Source organism: Chelon labrosus, assembly GCF_963514085.1.
Source record: "Chelon labrosus genome assembly, chromosome: 19".
In the NCBI taxonomy this organism is placed as follows: Eukaryota; Metazoa; Chordata; class Actinopteri; order Mugiliformes; family Mugilidae; genus Chelon; species Chelon labrosus.
The window spans coordinates 12,370,555-12,392,781 of NC_140352.1; the positions used below are offsets into that span (position 1 = coordinate 12,370,555).

General features: G+C 42.8%; 1 protein-coding gene across 1 annotated transcript in view; it reads left to right on the forward strand.

Annotated features, from left to right (window-relative positions):
• Positions 1-14,806: 14,806 nt before the first annotated feature.
• Positions 14,807-22,227, forward strand: part of etv4 (ETS variant transcription factor 4) — a 30,790-nt gene continuing 23,369 nt past the window's right edge. Inside the window, exons 1-4 of the mRNA XM_084567550.1 lie at positions 14,807-14,937; positions 15,463-15,553; positions 15,743-15,790; positions 21,910-21,963. Coding sequence (XP_084423676.1) covers positions 14,881-14,937; positions 15,463-15,553; positions 15,743-15,790; positions 21,910-21,963 — 250 coding nt within the window. The 5' untranslated portion in view covers positions 14,807-14,880. The remainder of the gene's footprint in view (positions 14,938-15,462; positions 15,554-15,742; positions 15,791-21,909; positions 21,964-22,227) is intronic.

Sequence of the window (22,227 nt, forward strand, 5' to 3'; positions counted from 1 at the left end):
GAACCAAGAAAGTCTGAATAAATGTTTATGTCAACTCACCCAGAAGATTTTGAATTGTATCACTAGTAATATGGGACATTGACCCTGTTGGTGGCTCTAAAAGAATGGTCAGTTGATTACCAGAATCATCTGGATGTATCATCTGGGAACCATGAATGCCTGTGTAAACTTTTATGTCAATTGATCAAGAAGAAGTTGAGATCTATCACTGGAAATGAGAATTTGGACCTGTTGATGGCACTAGAGAACAAGTCATGAAATCACCAAAGTCGGTGGAATTTGTCCTCTGTGAACCTTGAATAATTGTACAATAGTTCAGTTTTGCTTTAGTTGATTTTTGATTAAAAATATTACCAAACTCTTGAGGTTAGCGTCAGCGCAAATGACTGTCCATTTATCTGTATTGTTCACGTTCAGTCTAAATAGAAATTAGAGGTGTTATGTGTGAGTCAAGGTCTCTACAAATGTGTTTTTGTTTAACATCAGTTTCCATTTTATCAACTCATCATTTGGCCTCACAATCTTTCACACATGGCATCAGTGGTGGAGGATATACGAGGAGGACGAGGAGGAGGAGGAGGAGGAAGAAGGCAGGGATCCGTTGTTCAATGTGTAACGAGATTCCCAGCTAATCAGTGACTTTCCTACCTTATCTCTGCTATCAGGGCACTCGGGAGGCCGAGTAACCCAGGATGAGCTGATGTCATGCCGAGATGGGTAAAAGGGGGGGGCGGGTGTGTTGCTGTGCGTACATTTGTGTGTGGTAGTAGCGTGTTCAGTTTGTGTTTGTGTGCGAGAGATTGATTGGTGTCTTTTTGTGCGTGTGTTACAGTGTCCTCAGAGATCTAGAGATGAGGCTAAGTCATATGAGGATGACTAACTGTGCCCATGGACCTTATGATGTAATACAGACAGGCCTGGTGAAATGTGTGCTTGTGTGTGTTTGGAAGGACTGTGAGGACTTTTTTTTTTTTGCATTGTGTGGTCCAGACAGCTTTTAAAATGCTGTTTGAGCGCTGAGACTTAGGGTCTTAGGGTTCAGGTTGCAATCAGGTCATATGTGTACGGCAGATTCACATGTAGGGCTGAAAGAAAGATGAATGCAATCCTCTGTGCACAGAGAGGAGGATGAGTAAGCAACTTCTGCCGTGGATGACAGTGTGGTTCCCAACTCAGCTGGAAGTCACATGAAAAAATATTCTTTAAAGGAACAGTTTGACTTTTTCGGTTATGCATTTGCTTTCTTGCCGAGCGTAACATGAGACAGAACCTGAGTCAGGCCTCGTTCTTGCTTGCATATATTGACTTCTGGCTGCAAGCAGCTGGGGTGCTTGGACTATGGTGGCTGAAAGGAAGAGAGGAACAGTGACTCCGTTGATGGCACATAGCCTCCTCGGCGAGTCAAGCATGCTCGAATACCTTCCCAAACTGCGCGCCTTTACGCTTGTCTGCCTGCAGCTAGTTCAAAATCAGCTTTATTGGTCGAGGAATTTGTTCTCTGAATTCAACCCGTCCCAGTGAGCACACTTGGAGCAGTGGGAAGTCATGCAAGGCGCCCGCGGAGCAGTTTGGGGGTTGAGGTACATGCACAAGGTACCCCAGCCATGGACAGGCACCCTATAGGCAACCCATAGAGGGGATTCAAACCAGTGAAGAGATTAAAAGTAAGATTGATGCTCTACCAACTAAACAGTCTAGGCTCTAGGTGGTTATTTCACATTTCTGAGGCAAGTGTTTTCACATCTTGTCTGATAAGAAGGCCTCAAGTGTTGGGTAATGCTCAAGGTTTCCTCCTGTGAGAAGTGAATTTGTCCTCAGTACCCGTCGCCTTAGTAAATGCTTTGGGGGTTTCAGGCTCTGTAAAACTTCTAGACACCATTTACTGACGCCATACAAATAAAACTGAATTGATGTTTCCATTGACGTAGCCTGTTTCCAAATGTGACTTATGCCTCAAAACTATTGAGAAATAACAGTATATTGTAGTGGGTATTTGATATTGTTGATAGCTAGTATACCCATCTGTGCCCAGAAAGATAAAAAGACAGGTTTTTACAGGGAGTATTGATCTATAACCATTTCTCAGTGGTCATGGTGGCAACCTGTGGATAGATCTGGTATGTGTGTTTTTGGGAATGTTTAGAAACAGTTTGTTGGGACTGTCAAATTATTATTTTCGTGTATATCATTCTTTCTTTTTCTGTGTTCCTGTGGGTTCAGTCTGCTAGGCAATGTATATTACCGTGCATGCCACATGTGCTTTTGTTTGGATTGGATTGTTTGGATCTAATTACTTAAACTTTATGTAATAGGTTTACCCTGTATGATGAATGATACGCCCATAAACTGCGGAGAGAAAAAAAGAAAAAAACTAAACTTCATTTACATTCATCGTGTGTTTGGAATGCATGTAACGGAGCCGCTTTCAGACAGACAGTTGAGCATGTGCAAAGACAAGCAAGCAGACAGGCAGGTAAGAACAAAGGCAGGTAGACAGGCAGGTCGATAGCGAGACAAACAGGCAGACAAGCAACATCTCCCTGATTGCCACAAGAGGTGTCCCTTACATTGCCCCACTCCGCAGTCAATGGAAAAATGATCTCACTCCTTCAAACGCCACTGACTTCATATCCTGATGTGAGGCTGAGAGAGGCCTGACATCAGCGCAGCTTTACCTGAGCAGAGCAAATATGGCATGACACGAGGAGGGAGTGGTCACTTCAACGCGGGCCCGAGCTGTCTCGGTGGAGTATTGTTTTTATTATGTCATGCTGCTTGGCGCTATAGCCCCCAAATATGGACGGAGCAAGAAGAAATACAAGGTGGCATGTTACATGAAACTTCTCACATCCTGTTTCTACTTCTCCACTGTCCAGGCTTGACGAAGGACTATTCCAGTTTATTTCAATTTCATTTTCAGTCATTTCTCACATTAACAATTACTGAGATCTGGGAATGCAACACCAGAGATGACAACCAGAGATGTTGTAACAAAGCCAACAGCATAACCACACTGAACCACTTTACTTGGAAGTAGAAAGGAAAATAAATGAACCTGCAATGCCAGTAGAAAAAAACAATTATTGCGTAAGAAATCTGTGCACACACAGCTACATTAAGCACAGCAGGTTCAAAACTTCACTGCAAGTGCAGTTGAGGTTGACTTTTGGTTGGTAATTTTAGCTCTCTGACCATCTGATCACGGGTTTAATCACATGTATATGTGCTGATAAATGACAAACTCTGAACAAACTAGGATAAGACTTGTGTGCATAATGTCTGATCCAGCCTATCTTTGGAAATATCTTTATAAGTAGGACGCCTACTGCCAGGGACAAGCTGTTCAAGCACTCTTGGAAGTTGTTGTATCGGAAAAACCATAGAGTACACAACACATGTTTATTGGATAGATTAAGTGAGCCCAGTATATTCTCAGTATTAGCTCAAAGTTCACCCCAGTGCAGCCTCCCCCATTAAGTCCCACATAGCTCAGAGCTGTCCTACTGTGAAATCAGTAAAAGTGCTTGAGGGCTCCTCCTCTGAGAATTTTGACTATTCATGCACGATTCACGGCTTCGTTGTTTTTTAAAAAAGAGGGGGCCCAAGGTCACGAATAAGAAAGGTCTGTGAGTGGTAGCACGTGACAAGTCTGTCAGCTGAATGTCAGTTTACAGAGCTGATGCTGCTTTTGCTGTTCTTTCAAAGCACCTTTAAAGTGAAATTCTGACTGACAAGCTTGTTGTTTGACTTAAATCCAAGAACACAAAGCTCCGCACACATTATACTGACATGTAGGTACCAGCCTCAGCTTTAAAGTGGTTCTAATATTACTCTCAGGCATCCAGCATATGTCCAAAGATACTTTTCATTAGGACAACATCACAGCACCAAACTGGCATTTTCACTCCCCAAGGACACAGCGACAGTAAAGCCCGTCCTTACAGCACTTGAACTATCAGTCCCGTATAAAGTACACGCACCTCCATCAAGGGCAGCTAATCACATTCCTGGAGTGGTGAAAGACCAGATGGCACAGAATGGCACGGCTGCTAGTCTCACGGTTGCTCACTTCAAAGACAGTGTAGAGTGGCAGGCATTTCGTACATGTAGGGCATTAGCTGGTTCTTACAGGTGCAAAGTGTCACCTTGTATCTTTGGATTGGCTTTGTGCATAGGGCGTGTGGGAATGTGTGCAGCTTCTGTGCAGCGAGGAATGGGTGATTTGTAATTACCCACTGTACGTATCTCGAGGGATTAACATTGTGCAACATGAAAGCATCTACTGTCTTTAAAATGATTTGATGTGCGTAATGGCTTTGCAACTGTCGTCATTATTTCTGGAAGAAAACAACAGAAAAATATCTGTGTAAGCCGTTCTATGAATGGGAAAGCAGTGTTAACAACAGCACAAATTTGCTTAGTAGCAGTGACTCATCTCTAAAACCACTGAAAAACTGTTGGTTGGATTGCCATGAAATTTTGACCTATTGACTTTTTGCTGCCTCCGGTAGTCCGACATTTTTGTTTACAAACAATTAATGATTAGATTGACATTCATTTGGTCCACAGCTGATGATCTCCAATGAACTTTCTCAACCACCTAAACCAGAAAATTATATAGCAAAATGTGTTGACATTTAACTGATACATGGTGACCCCTGACTTCCGATAGCACCACCTGCAGGCCGACATTCAAATGTATAAGCCACTATAAGATTGCCATAACAATTAGTGTGGCCATTCCTGATGATATGTTTTGACTTTTCATCTTGCTACGAGATCGAAGTCTTACCACTTATCCAGTGAAAAACCTCCACATTTTCTGCAGAAAATTTGGGAATTCATGGTTCCCTGAGGATGAATTACAGCTTTGGCTTTCAATAGATTCAAATATTTAATCGCGATTAATCGCATTATTTCCGTAGTTAATCAGCGATAACTCAAATGAATCACATTTTTTAAAAAGGGGATATTTGTCAAGTTTGTATTACTCTTATCAACATGTTTGTTCTTATCGAGACTAGCACGTGGCAGGACTTTGAAGCTGAACTTGAACCCTCTACCCTCAACAAGGTAAAATTATTTACTACCACTGCACTTCCGATTCAGCTTGCTTTCCACAGCGTAACTGCAGTTTTGACCACTTTCTGATTTCCCAAACTACAGGCAGAGGACATAATAACAGATTATGTGGTCATTGCACATAAATAAAAATTAACAGCATTTGAATTTATGTCAAGTTTGCGTTATTCAGATGTTAGTGACACTTTAACTTTGAGATTCCTAATTGCAACATATGGTGTCATTCAATTTCTTGGTTCATTGCTTAACATCTGCAAAACCAAGATTCCCAATTTTACTGACATTGTACTAATTAGTATGTCAGATGCTAAAGTGCTAAGACAGTATACCACTAATATTTTAAAATTTCTTCCTCAAAACTGCCAGCCCCAAAGAGTTTCAGACAACTTTTTAGCTGTTGCTTGCATTAGATGATCACAAACTGCTCCAAAAAAAGACTTCTCAAGTACTAAATCAAAAAATACACTTAACAAAGCTTCCGAAAGTAAAATTTTCTAGCTTGATCTTATTAAATCCACCATCACCCATAGTAAGACATGTGCGGTCAAGCTGAGTGACCTTGTGTTATCAGGTCTCCCAGTACCGGATAAACCCAAACTAAACACAACCACCCACTTGTTCAGGCCTCCAAACAGGCTTGTGTGTTGTTATGGTGGAAAGATCTGGAGGTATTGTTTACACCACAGAGTTTATAAGGATTGAGAGTCATTACAAGCAGGAATCCAACAAAATTAGACAGGCTCCCTTGTGAAAACAGTACAAGACAGGATTGCAAAACCATGAAACCCCAACTGAAAATGCGGAGCAGAGCTCAGAAGGGCTAAAATAACTTGCGATTAATCTGTTTTTATGTTCTTTAGTTCTCAGTGCTTAGCATGCCATTATGTTGAATTCATAATAGACATCTTTATCGTCAGTATGCCAAATAGTCCTACCATCAGCATGTCCTCCCTTTGATTCAACAGAGGCAGTTTTGATGAAGGGGAGGCCCCGGGGCCAGTCCCACTGGTTTTCCCCTTGTATGCATAGATAAACCAGCTGCATCACTATAAATGACATAACATGGGCTTTTTTGTCCTCTCAAATTAGCATGGTAATAAAGTGGAAAATGGGATATAAATGGAAATGTGGGTGAAGAAGGGGGCGGCGGCAACAATAGGAGGGTTTACTCAAGACCAGAGCGAACAAGTGAGCAAGAGAGAGGGAGAGAGACATCAACAAGGCTCCTCTGTGTCTTCTGAAAGCCGTCCTGCTTTTAGAACAAAACAGTGACTCCCACAACAATCTCCGCTCTCCACAATGCGCCTCTGGCTGGTAACGGAGCACTGGCTTTATAGCGTGAATATGAGGAAAAGAATACAAGTGCATTTGCATGTGTCTTTAACTATGTGTGAACGCCGTTTGAATAAAAGAGTTGAGTTTTTAAGCGTCAGTGAGCCACACTACCAAACATCTATTAATGCTCAGCTAAAAATAGATGCTAACAAATGCACTGCTTACTTCTCTTTGCAGAGTTCACTAAAAACTAATTTTAGAATGTGTTTAACATTTTAAAAAAGATTATGTACATGTGTTTTACCTTCATTACAGGTTTGGGGAAATATCACAAACTTTTCGAAGGTTCATTTTGGTTAATTTCACTGAAATAATGATACACATGATAGGAAATTACCACTGAAAACATTTAAGCTACTATAGCATTCATCTATTATATCTTATTTTTGATATAAGATTAAAATGTGGATGGAAATTAATACAAGAAATATGCAACTGATGATATGGATAAAGTACAATTATCCATATATCTATAAGAAATAAGCATAAATCAGGACAGATTCTACATTTATGTTAATGGTCTCTCATTTCAGACCATTAAAGTGGATGTTTTGCAGTGTGTGTGTCTGGGCGAGAGTTTGGAGTCAGCTTTGTGTCGTTGCGTTTCTGGCCGCTCAGCTGGGCCGGTGCAGCTGCATGGCAGCCACTTCTCTACAGGGCTACCAGTCAAAAACACCCCTATAAATGCTATTGTGCTCACCTGATTGATCTTTCATGGGCCCAGGGCGGGCCAGACGGGCTGACTTTGGAGGGGAATGGCAGGGAATAGTCGGCGGACAAACAAGCGAGCCTGTGTCTGCAGTAGAGGAGGTTGGGCCGCAGGTGGCTAGGAGGCACGCTTGGGTTGGCGCACTAGCCCTCGTCAGATGCCAGCAGTGACATTTCCTGACTATGGCTATACACAAGCAGGCATCCCGGCAACGGTGCAGTGTCCTGGGGGAATGAAGAAAAGGACCTTGGGTGGATTTTACAGCACTCACGGGCAAACGAGGAGGGGGGGATCCTTTAAACACTTTCTCACAAACACACTAATAAAGATCTCTTTTTTTGTTTCATCCTCTTTCTTTTCACACACACACACCTCTACTGAAGCTCATCGGCGGCTGACGGTGGGCAGGGCTAGACGGAGGCGAGTGAAGCCTGTCTGGGGCGCCGACTGAACATCACTGCCAGGAATTCCACAGGGTGGTGCACGGGTGGGGAAATCACTCGACATGTCTCTGTGGTCTAAAACCTGGCAAACGGCTACAATGATCCCCTGCCCCAGCCTCATCGGCAGGAGGTGCGAATCAAAATCCCGCAAGCCAACAAGCAATCATGTCAACAGAATTGACTCACAAATCAACTTTTAGCTTTGTTGTATGTACAGGTTGAAATTCAGCACGTTCACTGTTTACGGGCTCTCTCATTATCAAGGCCCTGGTGCGTGTTTGTTCAGGGCAGCTGTCTAAGTGCTGGCGTAAAGTACTTTAACAGCCCCAAACAACAGGATCTTTTCAGGAAGGTTGCAAGTTCAAATAATCCAACTTGACCTTTTTTGAGGAAGTGCCCTTTTGCGTCGTAAAAAATCATGCGGCAAACATAGCTGGCTCTATTTTGTCTGAAGTTATTTTCAGGTATGTATTGTTTCTTAAGGAAATAGTCTCAGGCATGGTGGGTTTCACACAGGCAGGACATGAGGCAGCCCTGAGGGGTCCAGATTTGGCAGCATGGAATAGTAAGGATGTGAGATATGTTGGGAACTTGAGGTGGAGTTGATATTATTTTTGGTCACCTTGAGAAAGAGAAACTGGAAAATGTTGCTGCACACACACACGTGCACACACACACATACAGAGAGAGACAGAGAGAGAGAGAGAGAGAGACAGCCCTGTGTTTCACACAATAAGTGTTTGCATTAGGAATGATTTTCCAGTTGGCATGGCACGTGAGAGAGGCTGTTCTTCCTCGCAAGCCCGCTCCACACTCCAAACAAACCCGGCTCCCTGACGGCCTCCGGCCTGACAGTAAGTCGTGTTTGTTTTAATGGTCCTGTGACGTCCACCGTCGATGATGAGAAACTGTAATGTGATCTTTTTCTGTCGGTGTTGCGATACAAAGGAAGTTGAACCATTCAGAGAAATCAGAAAATACTCTATTTTTAAACTTAAGGTGGTAACAATGAACATTTTATTTAAAGAATTTGCGTGACCACTTGCTCTGGGGGTTTCAGGCCGGGTTTTGTAAAGCGTCTTGAGACGATTTGTATTGTTATTGACGCTATATAAATAAAACTGAATTGAATTGAAAATGGGGCCTTTAGTAGTGACAGAGCCACAGATGATTATCAATAAAATCTGAATCTAAATTCCTCTTAATACCTCACAAAAACTTGGGGCGAGATTTTATTTGTTGTGTGCACTGATCAGGCATAACATTATAACCACCTTCCTAATATTGTGTAGGTCTCCCTTGTGTCTCCGAAACAGTTGTGACTCATTAGAGAATGGACATGGGCCTTCTGAGGGTGTCCTGTGGTGTCTGGTGGGGGCCACTGGGTCCTATGGGTTGAGGTACAAGTCTAAGTAACATCCACATGAATGCTAGGCCGGGTTGTTGCAGCGCAGTAAATGCTAATGCTGCTAACATGCTTGCCATAATAACAGTTGATAACATAGCATTCGTAGTTCCCTCTGTCCTTGTACATTTAGTCAGTTGGAATAAGCCCCCCCCCCATGAATGAATGTACATTTAGTGAGTACACCAAAAAGAATGAACAAATAGGATTAATGTGTGCAGAATTTGCACGCATGAATTGAACACACATGTTTTAGTTTTGGATTCCCCTTCACAGTCATTGCCCAGCAAAGCCGAAACAGTGGTTGTCAAGGGGAACTTCATCACATTACCGGTAGGCATACCGCTGCATGCATGCAAGCTGTGGACCACTGCTCGGTGAAAATGGGCAATGGGTGGGTGTAACCATCAGCGTAGCTACATGTACACTATATAAATTCATTAAATATCATTCATAACTGGAAGATCATGATCTTTCTTTAGCTTTTTCAGTGCACAGCGTGGTGTTGCTGTACAACGCCAGCAAAAAGCTGCTCAATTAAAAGCAGAAAAAGAAGATTAGAAAAAGAAGGCAAACGCAAGAGTTCCTGTGTTGTGTACTGTCTGGTGGCTGAGCTCAGCTTTCACATCATTTTTTTTTTTTTTCCCCAAAGTAAATGTCACGATTAACTCCACATGCTGGTAAAGATGCTTTGCGATTGTTTAGATCGCGCTTCCAGTAAATCCCCACACTTGATGCCCTTGTTTTATCAAAGATCTTCATGTGTTTATCAGTCACCATCGCCTTTATCGGGAGCGATGGAGGAGAGAGGATGACTAAAAGCTCCAGAGAGAGGGAGGAAGGGGGGGGGAGGGGGAGGGAGCGGGGGGAGACAGAGAGAGGTGTTGTAGACGAGCCTTCCACACGACACCATCCCCCCACAGACGCCCTCGGCCTCTGGGCTCCTTCTTCTCTCCGCGTCCTCTCACTCTGTGCAGGTCTGTCGTCCACTTTCATCCTTTCTGAATATTCCCCTCCATCTTCCCTCCACTCTGACACGTCTCACTCTGCCTCCCCATAACTACAACAGCTGAAGCTATAATAACATTTCATCCATCCATCAGGCACAGCCAGCTTTGATCAATAAGCACTCCGAGTCCACTCCACAGCACCGCACTGAACTTAAAATGTCTCCCCTCTGTCTCTGTTAGTACTTATCTCCCTGCTGACAAAGCTATATTAGACTCAGGGGTGGATGACTATTACAATAGATTTCACAATGCTTTTCAGCACCGTGTGTGTGTGTGTGTGTGTGTGTGTGTGTGTGTGTGCACGTACGTGTGTGCATAAATGAAGTACATGGGAAGTGATCTATGGCCACTATCTATGTTCTTCAATTTTTCAATTCATCCTAAACGATGTGGAGGAGTTGTAAATCTTGTGCATGCGGTCTGTAACAACGTGACTGTGTCGGCAGAACAGGTACAGTCACCGTGTAGGTATTTAACATGACTGCCTGTGCCCCTTTCATGGCTTTCAATTTAAAGAAGTCAACCGCATGTGAATTAAAAACACATGCGCTTCTCGAAACACGTGCTGCATTTAAAAGTCAAGTCTGAAATCACGGCGTCCAACCCCAGATTTAAAAATCTGAACTGGAGGGAGAACGGCAACCTAAGGACGCGGGTTTTTTATTTTTATTTATTTTTTTATTCACTTTTATCTGCTTTTATTCACATCTCAAAAGTCCGTTTCACGTGCAGAGAGAACAACACGGGGTGAATCACAAGTTTAAAAAATGTCATTTTCAGATGGAAAAAATGCCTTCACATCACATCCTCTTTGCCAAGGATTTTGCTAACACTGTGCAGTGACAACACAATTATGTTGAGTCACCGTTTAATGCCTGGGCTAAAATTAAGCGGCGGAAATCAGATACAGTCCAAACTCTCGCATTTTTCCCTGCTGTGTTCTGCATTCGAGTGGCGAGCCATCAAACCAAAGAGAGGCTTATTTTCTCTAGTTATTTTATTCGTTTGTAGACATTTCACGGTTAATCGCACGGTTAAAGCACGCAAGAAATGTCCGTGGTTTATGATTCATTACATTCCTCATTTGGAACCTATATTAATAAAAGAAATGTACAATTTCTTAGACTAAAAAAAACAAAACATCAACAGTCTTGACAGGTGATCTGATTTGGCCGTTGAACTCTTGACCTCACTTCTACTTCCTGTTAGCAAGAGCTCAATTGTTTGGATCACTTAGCATTAGCCAAGTGGGTGTACCATAATGGACTGGAAAACGGGCGGCTGTGACTCAGTAGGGCCACGAACCAGAGGGTTAGCGGTTTGATACCTGGAAATGAGAGCGACTATGAACCTAAGAGAGCTGATAAAGGTGAATGCAAGTGTCTGCATTTTGGAAAACGTCTTGGGGGAAATCAGTGAAGACTCCTGAACCAGTCACCTGCATTGCTGGCTGTAGACACTGTCCTGGACGTAATGTTTGATGTCTATTGGTAAGTGTCGGATTTTTCTCCCTTCTGTTGCCCGATATCAGATTAATGCATTTGGTGGTTGAGGTACAAATTGTGACTCCTTTTAGTTCTTTCTACATATATATATATATATATATATAAACATGAGCTCTATGGAACAGAATACTATTGATTCATTAGTGGAGGTGTTTGTAGGTGGCAGCGCCTGTTTGTAATATCAGAATCTGTGGCCGGTGTGCAGTTTTGTCAGTTGGTATCATTGTGTGAAATTTTATATTCAGAGGTGTGTTTTGTGAACCTTATGTCTATACTCTTTGAGGACACCTCACCTTGTGTGTAACACAAACCGACCGAATGAAACCGTGGTGGCCGGGCACATTAATGGGTCACACTAGATTCCATCGCACCCTGAATGAAAAGGCCACGTTTCTGTTTCTGAAGGAACATGTTTAGATTTAAGGTCAGATTTAAACCTGATGCTGGATGAAAGGTCAAAGAATCAACTAAACGGCTGAAGCGTGGGTCTCGGTTATCCAGGCCATGATATACTGGATACTGGAAAATTTAAGCAAAACAAAGACAACTGGACTTCTGAGTTTTCTTGAAAATGTTTTACCACTTATCCAAGCTGCAAAATATCTACACGTCATCTTCAGTTGCTTTTATTTTGGCAAGTTACTGTTCCAGATTTGTGGCTCTGTACCGTAGTGTGAAAGCTCTGGTTTTAAGCTAGCTTCACTTACAATACCCTGGCTTGCTGCTGGTAACTACTGTCATTTTTCTTTCTTTGAACCGAGCTTTTGTTTTCCATCTCAGCACAGCAAACGTAGCATCTGGTTAGTTGCTAGCAAGTGTTGCCACATCATGTAAAACGTTACCCTGTAGACGTAGTGGTGGCTGTCTCATTCTGATTTATGGTTCTGCATCAGATCTAGATCGATCTATGCCGTAGCCTGACGTGCACTTCCCCAGAAATGTAACTAAACTTTGCATTAGCATGTATTGCTGCAACTGGGACTGGTAAAACATGCATGGTCGCAGAAAACTCTCCCTCCTTCTGCCCCCTACACGCCATCTACTCTGACGTTTTTAAGCTTCAAATCCAACATGAGCAGCTCAGTTGCCATGTTTTGAAGCTCACAGAGAAACTCAACACGGCTGGCTAGCGTTCCAGGGGCGAAGTTACAGAAAGATGCTGATAAAAAGCCGCGCAAGTATAAATGTTCACACCAGTGTAGAGATAAACCCAGCTTCATGCTGCTAAAACTTTCCTCAGCACGAACCTACGTATCGCAAAGGACTGGCCCCCTAAAAAGGAGAGGCTCAGTTTCACCAGCTGGCAGTTGTAGAAAAAAAAGTAAAAGATCACAGCAGTCATATAGAATTCAACCTGATCTGTGTACTAAATTCACTGATATATATCTGGACGTCTATAACGCTCATACCCCCAGATCCTTGACCCTAATGAGGCGACATAAAAAGTTTAATTTCACTTTAAAAACTAAACATGTCTAATATTAAATCCACTTTTACTTCACGCAGAAGTTGTAAAAATATGCAGCACTTTCCAACCCGAAAAAAGAAAAGAAATCCTTTGTGTAACCTTCCTTCCTTTTCCCTTTAATCCCCTTGTGCTCCATCTTAAGGCCTATGGCTCAAGAACCATGTCTCTGTCTAAGCCTATATGGTAACAGAAGACTTTATAGAGTGGCTTAAATCTAATAAAACGGCTACTAAACAACCGTAATGTTTAATTTCCTTGAGCCCGTCCTGCTCTGCAGTGAGGCTGCTCCGCGGTGGCCGCGCAGAGCCGAGCTGATGCAATATTTACTGCCTGTTGTGTACATCTAAATGTGCATCTAAATATCATTAAGCAGGAAATAACCTGCACACTATCCCCTTTTATGAAGACTGAATATCAACAGAAGGAAGAGGAGGAGGAGGATTTGTATGCTCTTGAAATGCTCATTGTTATATCTCTGAATCTCACTGAAACTAAACACAAATCCCATCAGAACTTTGCTTCCTGTCTCTCAGCTGCCCACTCTCATTTTAAAAAAACTGTTTCGTTGGTTTTTAGGAGTTCATTATTGTGTGTGTGTGTGTGTGCTGTGTACAGTTTCAAGAAGAGCTTTAAATCGTGTGTTTTGTTTTTTTGGTACAGACTTAAAACCACAAGAATGCAAGGGCTCCTGAGCTGATCTGCGTCACTTTCAAAGCTCGTGTTTTTGATGTGCGTGACTCCTGCAGGGCTCCTGCCACCGTTTCCTCCTGCAGCTCGTCATAAGCACAGAGGCAGAGACGTGAAGCGAGGTAAACAAAGTGAGGTTCTTTGAGTTTGTCCGGGCACAAAAAGAAAAACACGTCAGGACTGTCGTGCCAGGGCAGGTTTTTATGAATGGACGGGGTTTTTTTTTTTCTTCTTCTTCTCTTCTCTCTCTTTTTTTTGTGAATGAAAAACAACTGGAAAATCCAGTAGAAAGAGCCCGCAGCGCTGCCGCGAGCTGATTGGCGGCTGCGGCGCAAGCTCCGCCCGCGGTTGCTAGGAGCCCAAGCGCCCGGGTTTGCGATAGGCTCACAGGGGGAACCGAGACTTCATTCATAAGTCGGAGCATTCATCCGGACAAAGGCAACGAAATTCGAGCCCTTGAAAGAGGAAATCCACCAATCGCGAGCCTCCGCTGGCTCGGGCCAGAGAAGCGAGTCTCCATATTATCTCCGAGAATCACGTCTGCGGCAGAAATGACAGCACAGCTGGCGCTCAAAATGTCACCGCGCTTCACCGTGAACCACACTCAAAACTTAACGTAAATGTTTGTGTGAGTGATTTGTATTGGACATATAAATGTTTTGTTGCTGTGACTCGACAAAATTATGAAAAAGAAAAAAAGAAAAAAAAAAAACACGCAACATCTGTTTCCCCTCAACTGCTTCCTAAAGAGTCTGGCACTCAAACGTGGCAAAAAAAAAAAAAAAAAAGTTCAAGAAAGAGGCTACAAAAAATAAAAACAACACATGATTCAACTTGTTTTAAGAACAGTAGGTTTTTTTAAAAGAAACTAGAAAAGCGAGTTATTTCGCAAATAAAACTACAAAACTGCACTTTTTTTTATTTTTATTTATTTTTTTGAATTATTGTTATTTTCTGCGCTTTAAAACTACCTGAAACTTCCAGGTAAAGTGACGAGCTGTCTGTCAGAGACGTTAAAAACAAATAAAAAAAAAAATAAAGAGAGAGATTTGTAAAGAGGGCCGCAGCCCGCTGGGTAATCACTCGCCATCACTTCCCCTCGGCATTTTTTGTGAATGGAGCTCATTATGCATGCAGCCTCCACGCAGCTCCATTCACAAGCAGCGCTCCCTCCTCTCCCTGCAGGCTGCGTGGACCTCACTCAACTCAGCCTAAATGACCACAAACGGTTAACGGATGGATTATAAGATGGATGGATATTTGGACCAGCAAGTGCCTTACACTTTAGCAAATGTACGTATGGATGAACTCTTCTAACTTACTGCCTTTTTTTTAAAAAAAACGTCTCCGCTGCCGGGCTTTATTTCTCTCCGCGTATCGTCTGCACGAGTTTTTTTTTTTTTTTTTTTGGCTGAAGCAGCTGCGTGTGTGCGCGATAGAAAACTGTTTGTCACAGCGCTTAAAACTAACCAAAAAACCTCCGCAAAGTAAAGCGATGGCATGTTCTGCATCGAGTAATGTTTGTCAGCGGGTTTCTTTGGGGAGATATTTGAGCTGAAGAGCGCGTCGGTGCGTGCCAAATGGTCACTCTGCTCAGACGCAAACAGCGCGTTTGTTTTTCCAAGATTTCCTCCACAATGTGTTTGAGCTTGGTGCTCACATGCTGCAGTAGGCTCTCATTTATTAATACTATTTATTAAATGCATCACTTCATGCGCATTTGTTTTTCTTTCTTTCTTTCTTTCTTGACACTGATGTGCTTTAAATGCCCTGCTGGACTCTGTTTCTCACTTCTGTTAACATGTATGGGTTCTGCAGAAGTCGCAAGGAAATGGGCCCCTAAATAGACTGTTGATGGCAGCGAAAAGGAAATACATGGACACAGAATTACCCCCTCAGGAATCTGAAGGTAAAGTAGTTCACGGTTCTGGCCTCAGGTCTCTTTTTACATGATGTTTACACACAGTATCAACCTCCAGGCAATGTCAGTGTGTGTCTTAGGTCAGCCTTTGGATATCAAGGCAAATATCAATAAGGAGTGATAAGTGGTGGTTTTGCTGATTAAACAGTCTTTCTTTCTTTCTTTCTTTCTGTTTAGACCTCTTCCAGGATTTAAGCCAACTCCAAGAGACGTGGCTCACAGAAGGTGAGACATGCCTGAAGGCTGCTTTACCTTTTTAATTTGTGGTTAACTTGTGTGATGGCTAAGAGGGTTTGGTGATATGAAGAAAAGAAAAAAAAACAAAAACATGCCTTATTTGGTCTCTCCTGCACAATCAGAACTCCCAGGCTGTGCCAGGTTTTATTTCAGTCCAAGAATGATACAACAAAGTCTCATTAATGCCCTTTTTATTGAAGTGTTTTCATAAAACTTTTATTAAAGCAAAAAGAAAAAAAAAGATGAGCTCCTCGGTTTAGCAGCCGTCCAGAGTCTTGTTGGGGTAAGCCCAAATATTCTGATGCAAAACACACACACACACACACACACACACATATGCTCATAAACCAAAAAGAAAGGCAGCCACAGTGAACACAGACGGGACATTATTAGCTTAGAGCATATCCTATTTTGGCCATGTTGGCATGTAGAGTGCGTGCCAGCCCGCCAGCCAATGCAAACAAACATGCTGTTTGGCTTGTGTCACTCAAATGGGGCACATAGCGATGAAATGAGGCCCAGTTGGAGGCAATTGTCGGCCAGTAGTAGACTTAATAGGGACTCGGATGACGTGAGCCTCAATAGAGTAATTATACTGTACGTCAAGAGAGAGGAGAAAACAACACAGGCCTTGAGTCACTGTTTTTTTCTTTTCTTTGGTGGTAACCTGGGGCACAGCCGTGGCAGGACAGAGGTGGGTTTAAAGCGTGAAAAGGGGAACTGCATCAGGAGGTGTGAATTTTGTTGCTTTGATGTTTAGGTTTTAAAGGCAAATGCCACTTCTTCTTCTTTTTTTTGACATGTGTGTTCTAAAGTGAACCACGCTGACCAGATAAACCCTCGTATTGCGGGTTCTTGAACAGTTTCTGCACAGATTTTGACACCAGAAGGCAGCTTGTTTTGTTGTGGTATTGCTTTGGAACCCAGCGGCGGTGGCGGGGTCCCGTATGTAACTCACACAGGAGTGGTGTGAAATTAAGAATTAAGAACCTTTGCATCATAGATTTTAGATTTAAGGAGATGATTTTTTTTTATAATGAGGTCATTTAACTTTTTTTTTTTTTTTGGGTAAAAGAAAGGATAGCTCCAAACACTTTGCTATGTTTTAAAACATGTCTGACCTTTGGTATATGCTGTAGGTGCTTATCCTCACAAAGTGCAGTGTATGGGTGGTGCTTTGTTATATGCAAAGCGGAATTTCTTATTTCTGACACACTGCCTGAGAAAGTCACTTTAAAACAGTCAGACCCAGTGCTGACTCTTGAGTCATTCACAGCATCTACGAAATTGGGGAAGTGAAGCCTCTGCAGTCAGAGACGCCGTGGAAGCGGATGCGTCCGCCTGCCCGGGGAGCCCACAGGCAGACGCGCATTTAAATTGGGCCCGCTCCCCGACCGGCCACTGTTTATGGCAAACAATGCCGTATCCACGTCAGCTTTCGCACCTTTTCTCATGCAGCGTCAAAAAACCAGCAAGTTCACTTCACACCACGCAGACAAAAGAGGCCAATAAAAGTGCAACAATGGGTGTCGCTTCAAAGTCCATTTGTATTCACAGATTTAGCCGTTAAAGACCACACGTAAAGGGTTAGTCCACCTAAAATGCATCTGTTCCCACTTCAGATGGTAGAAGCTTTTCAATTCTTTTTTTTTTATATTTAAAGATTGAGATATCTTTTACGCCACCACTTTGGGGCTGAATAGATATTTAGTTTGTGGTTTTAAAAGCTGCAAGAAAAGCTTTTGAAAGCTGTCAACAATATGTTTGCTCTCTGGATTACACAGAGCAGCAGAGACACTTTGAATTTAGCATTCAAACATGGGTAAGCACCGCCACTTAAACTGCATTTGCCTGTATTGTACTAGGCTGAAGTAAAAAAAAAAATCCCAGATCCTGAGGCAAATCCATTAAAAACTAGAGGTTTCTATAATTAGATGAACTGTCCTTTTGAATTTACAAATCATGCAGCGGCTTATTGTTGAGTCACAAAGAGTGAATGAGACAAAAAAAAAAAAAAGAGAGAGAGAGAGAAAGATGGAAGTGTAACTTTATCAAAGTGTTACTTAACCCTAAGTACTGGCTTGTTTTCAGCTTCCCCAACTAAGACCTCTCCTTTCCTGTTGCATTAATTAAAGACCTTATCATGACTGATTGCAGTTGTGAGGGATTCACAGAGGTTGTAAAAGGCTGGTTAGCTGGAGGGAGTTTTTTTTTTTTCTTCTTCTTCTTTTCTGCCATAGCAGAGCGGAAGCAGGAGACAGACAGACAGGGCGAAGTACTGAATGGAGAGAGTTCAGGAGCTTGTCACATCTTGTCTCATTTTTGGCCTTTAGGTTTATACGACTGCGGCTGCTTAGCTCCTCCCAGGATCTCCCACTGGGAAAGGAGAAAAAAAAAAAAAAAAAAAGTCATTCAGGGTGCCTGGAAGCATCGGGGAGAACATGCGTCTGTGCTCGTATAAACACACTTTCCTTCTTGTGCTGACTTGCATCTCAAAGCCCCTGACGAGGTGTTCCTGGAAACGAATCAGATCCGAGCGCCCATATACACACACGCGCACGCACACACACAGGAAAGTGTGCAGACACAAACTTACACCGGGGCTGCGATAACGTCTGACGCTCACCATTTATGTTTCTCTTCTCCTGCGTCTTTATGAGGTCCAGCGTGTTCCGCTTTGGACATGTTGAAACTAGTGGAAATGATTGATTGTTGGATCTGCAGAACTAAATATTGGCCCCTGCTCTGTCTCACACAGCAGCTTTACAGTATTTCTCCCCCCCTGAGGGCAAAAGACAGAAAAGTTAAAAGGGGGTAATATTATTATGGTATAGTAAACCACAGGATGCTGTGTTATATAAGAAATCGATGTCATTTATCAGAACATGCTCCAAAACGGAGTCATCCGGTTTCCTCTTCGCAGGAAGGAGGAGTGTGACGACAAGAAAGTGGATTTGAATTTCTTATTTCCTCTTTTTGCCCTCTGTCTCTGTTGCGTTTTCTCTCTCTCTCCCTCTCTCTGTGAGTTTTAGTTTCTGCCTTGTCTAGAAATACTGGATGAAGTAAGACAGAAGAGGCCGTTGAGGTTAAACGCTGGGTCAGATTTTGGTTCTTGGGGTGAGGTTACAATCAAAGATCTTGTTGCAGAGTCGCAGTGCATTCTGCAGATGTTGTTTCCTAGAGGTGAACACGCAGATAACTCCGCAAGGAAATGTAGTTATTTATCAAAAAAACAAAGAGGGCCCTTTGTCCCTTTTCTAAATGGCACTCAAGTACCCGCGGAGTGCGTTTTTGTGGCCCATTACACCCCTGATTGCGTTTGTGATATTTAATGATAGCCATCAAATTTTCCTCACCAGTTGGGTTGTGCCATGACGTAAGTGTGTGTGTGTGTGTGTGTGTGTGTGTGTGTGTGTGTTTCAAGCAGTGGAAACGCTTAAAAACTTGTGCACCTGGCGCGTCGCCAGATTAAAAGGTTGGTTCTCCTCCGCGATTAAGGGTTAGGTCATTAATTCAAGCAGGGTAGAAATGCCAGCGTTCCTAAGGCTCAGTGGGTGAATGTGACCTCCTCACCCCCTGGAAGGGCGTTGGCAGCCAAATGATTTAGGCTTCGCAGATGCGTTTGTGCGACCCAAAGCTCTAAAAGGATAATTGTGAATGGGATTCCTAAAAAAAAAAAAAAAAGTGATACAATGGTGTCTGTATAGGTCTGCTGCACCTGGGCTTTGCTTATTCAGTCAGATCCTAGAAGAGCTTCATTATGAGAGGAACCAGTAGTTTATAGACGACAACGAGTTGTCATACATCACTGTATTGGCTTGTGTGTTTTTTATTTTTTATTTTTAAATTACTGTAAGCTGGCTGTATATTGTTTCTTCAACTTGTGACATTGCAATGTTCTGCTGGGAGACTTTTGGACCTGGCATTCATGTGGATGTTACTTAGACATGTAGCACCCACCTACACCAGACCAGGCCAAATTCACTAGATCCCAAGTATCTGTGGGATGATCCACAGAGGCCCCTCCCCTCGACACATAGCACCCAAAGGCCTCCACTAACAACATTCTGTTGCCAGACACCACAGGACACCCTCAGAAGATCTATGTCCATTCTCTGATGAGTCACAACTGTTTCGGAGGCACAAGGGAGACCGACACAATATTAGGAGGGTGGTCATAATGTTATGTCTGATCGGTGCATCTCCATCCTGAGGTTCCACGTGTTTATGTGGACGCTAAATGATCTGCTAAAATAAACTGTATGTGGTTCTATGTCCCAAAGTATCAGTGCAAATACAACTTTATTTTTTTCAAAATTTATTTGCCAAGCAGAGGTTGCGTCATTTTGACTGACAGGGTCATAAAAACCCTGTCATAATCTATTTTTATCCGTCACTTTATTTTAAAAAAAAATTATAACAATGACATATTCAGTAGCATTTAATTTACATTCATTTATAAGATTCGGCTCATATAACCGGCCATCAAAGACGACTCAAGAATCATGAATCTATACGTCGATTTAACCGGCTCAGTTGAGTCCTACCACGTTTGATTGATATATAATCTATAAATTGCACCATTCAAACATCTAACATCTCACTCGGCAGAGAAACAAAACGTACTACCCGACTTGACCACTAGCAAACTAAGGCACTCAGACACTCACTCACTTACATATAATACGCCGAGAAACGAAACTTAACCGACTCATAACCTCTGCTCGTGGACTTCTGCTTAACCGAGAGTCAGCAGCTTGTCACTCGGCCGGCAGAGAAATGAAACTTAACCGACTCTTACTAATCAAGAGAGACAATTAATGTGCTCATTCGCCACCAAGTGGTCTGGGGTGTGACTTCAGATTTTTCGGAAAATGACGGAAAATATTCGGTTAACGCAACCTCTGTTGCCAAGATGTTTTCAACATTGCTACTCGCAAGGTTTTAGTCTTTTTTTTTTTTCTTTGTCTTGTTTCAATAACTGGTTGTTTTACTACCTCCATGTCTCTCCTGAAAACTCGTCATGGCACCTAATGTTTACCCCAAATGGGTCGAACACGAGCAGAAAGGAGCAGATCAAGTGTTTACACAGTTATTAAGACCTAATATTTCCCTGCTGAATCCCGTTTAAATCCGACCGGGCCTGTCTGTTCCGATTGAGGTGGCTGCGTGAGGCGTTTTTATTCAAATTATTAGTGGAACTCTTGTGTCCGTGTAAACACAGCCGGTGACAAATAGGCCTGCTCTGACCTCGCGTCACTCTTGTTTCACTCCTCCACTTCTCCTCATGCTTTCAGTGCAGTTTCCTAATTTTCCATCCGCTTCTAGTTTGACTGAAAGATTCCTCATCCGCGCCGGCAGATGAAATCCAGACTGCTCTCAGACACTTCAGTCCCCAACACTTTTCGGGGACAAAGAATGGCTCAATCCAAATAGCTGGTTTGTCGCACCGCCTGACAGATTCCCCTCACTCGTTTATCCTGAACAGCCTGTTTCAACCGTCTGGATTACTGCAGCAGAAACTGGTTAGCGGCCATAGCACAAACATGACATGGTGGTGTGTAGACGTCTGACTAGCTTGAGTAAACAGGAAAGTAGTTACATGTGCAGTAGTTACAACTGATGGAAGCAGTTTTTTTTTTTTGTAAATAAACCAAAATGATAAATAATTTCTCCGCACTCAATGACCTCCCAGCAAGCACAAATGTCAGATTCCTGCATGGGGAGATCATGCTCAACGTGCCTTTTACTTTTTCTTTCCTTTTTTTAAATCAGATCTCTGAGCTTAATCAATACTGCCAAGGAATGTTAAAGGCTACATGAGACCAGGTTGGCAGGTTCACGTCTGTGATGCCATCCAGGAGCCTCATGTTCTCGAGAATTGATCTATGGATGAGGGAAAGTGCTGGCATGCTGCACAAATCATGTCGTGAAGGTCAAATGAATGAAGCCCTGCCTTGCTGTGACTCAGATTTCAAGGAAGAGAAAGCAGAAAGACAGAAACAATGATAACGAAAGGAGAGACGGGGAGAGGTCAAATTTGGTCTAGAATATAATAATGATAATAATAATGATGTTATAATTGTGTTTGTCTCTTCTAATTCCAGCTCAGGTTCCTGACAGTGATGAACAGTTTGTTCCTGATTTCCATTCAGAGAACTGTGAGTACTTTCAGTTTCTGTGTCCTTTGAATGTTCTGCATGTGATACTGCACAGTATATTGCTTGCACGGATCAGATATGTTCACTGTTCAGATATTGATCCGTGTAACGCGCAGGGCTGTGCGTGGACAGCCACACGCGTCTTTCAGATTCAGCCAGCTGGCCTGCTGGTGTAATTCCAGCTTAAGTGTGCATGTCATGAGAAAGAGAAGGGCGAAAGCAGCGGTCAGATTTTGGCTGTGAAGCCGCCGCAGGCTTAGGTGA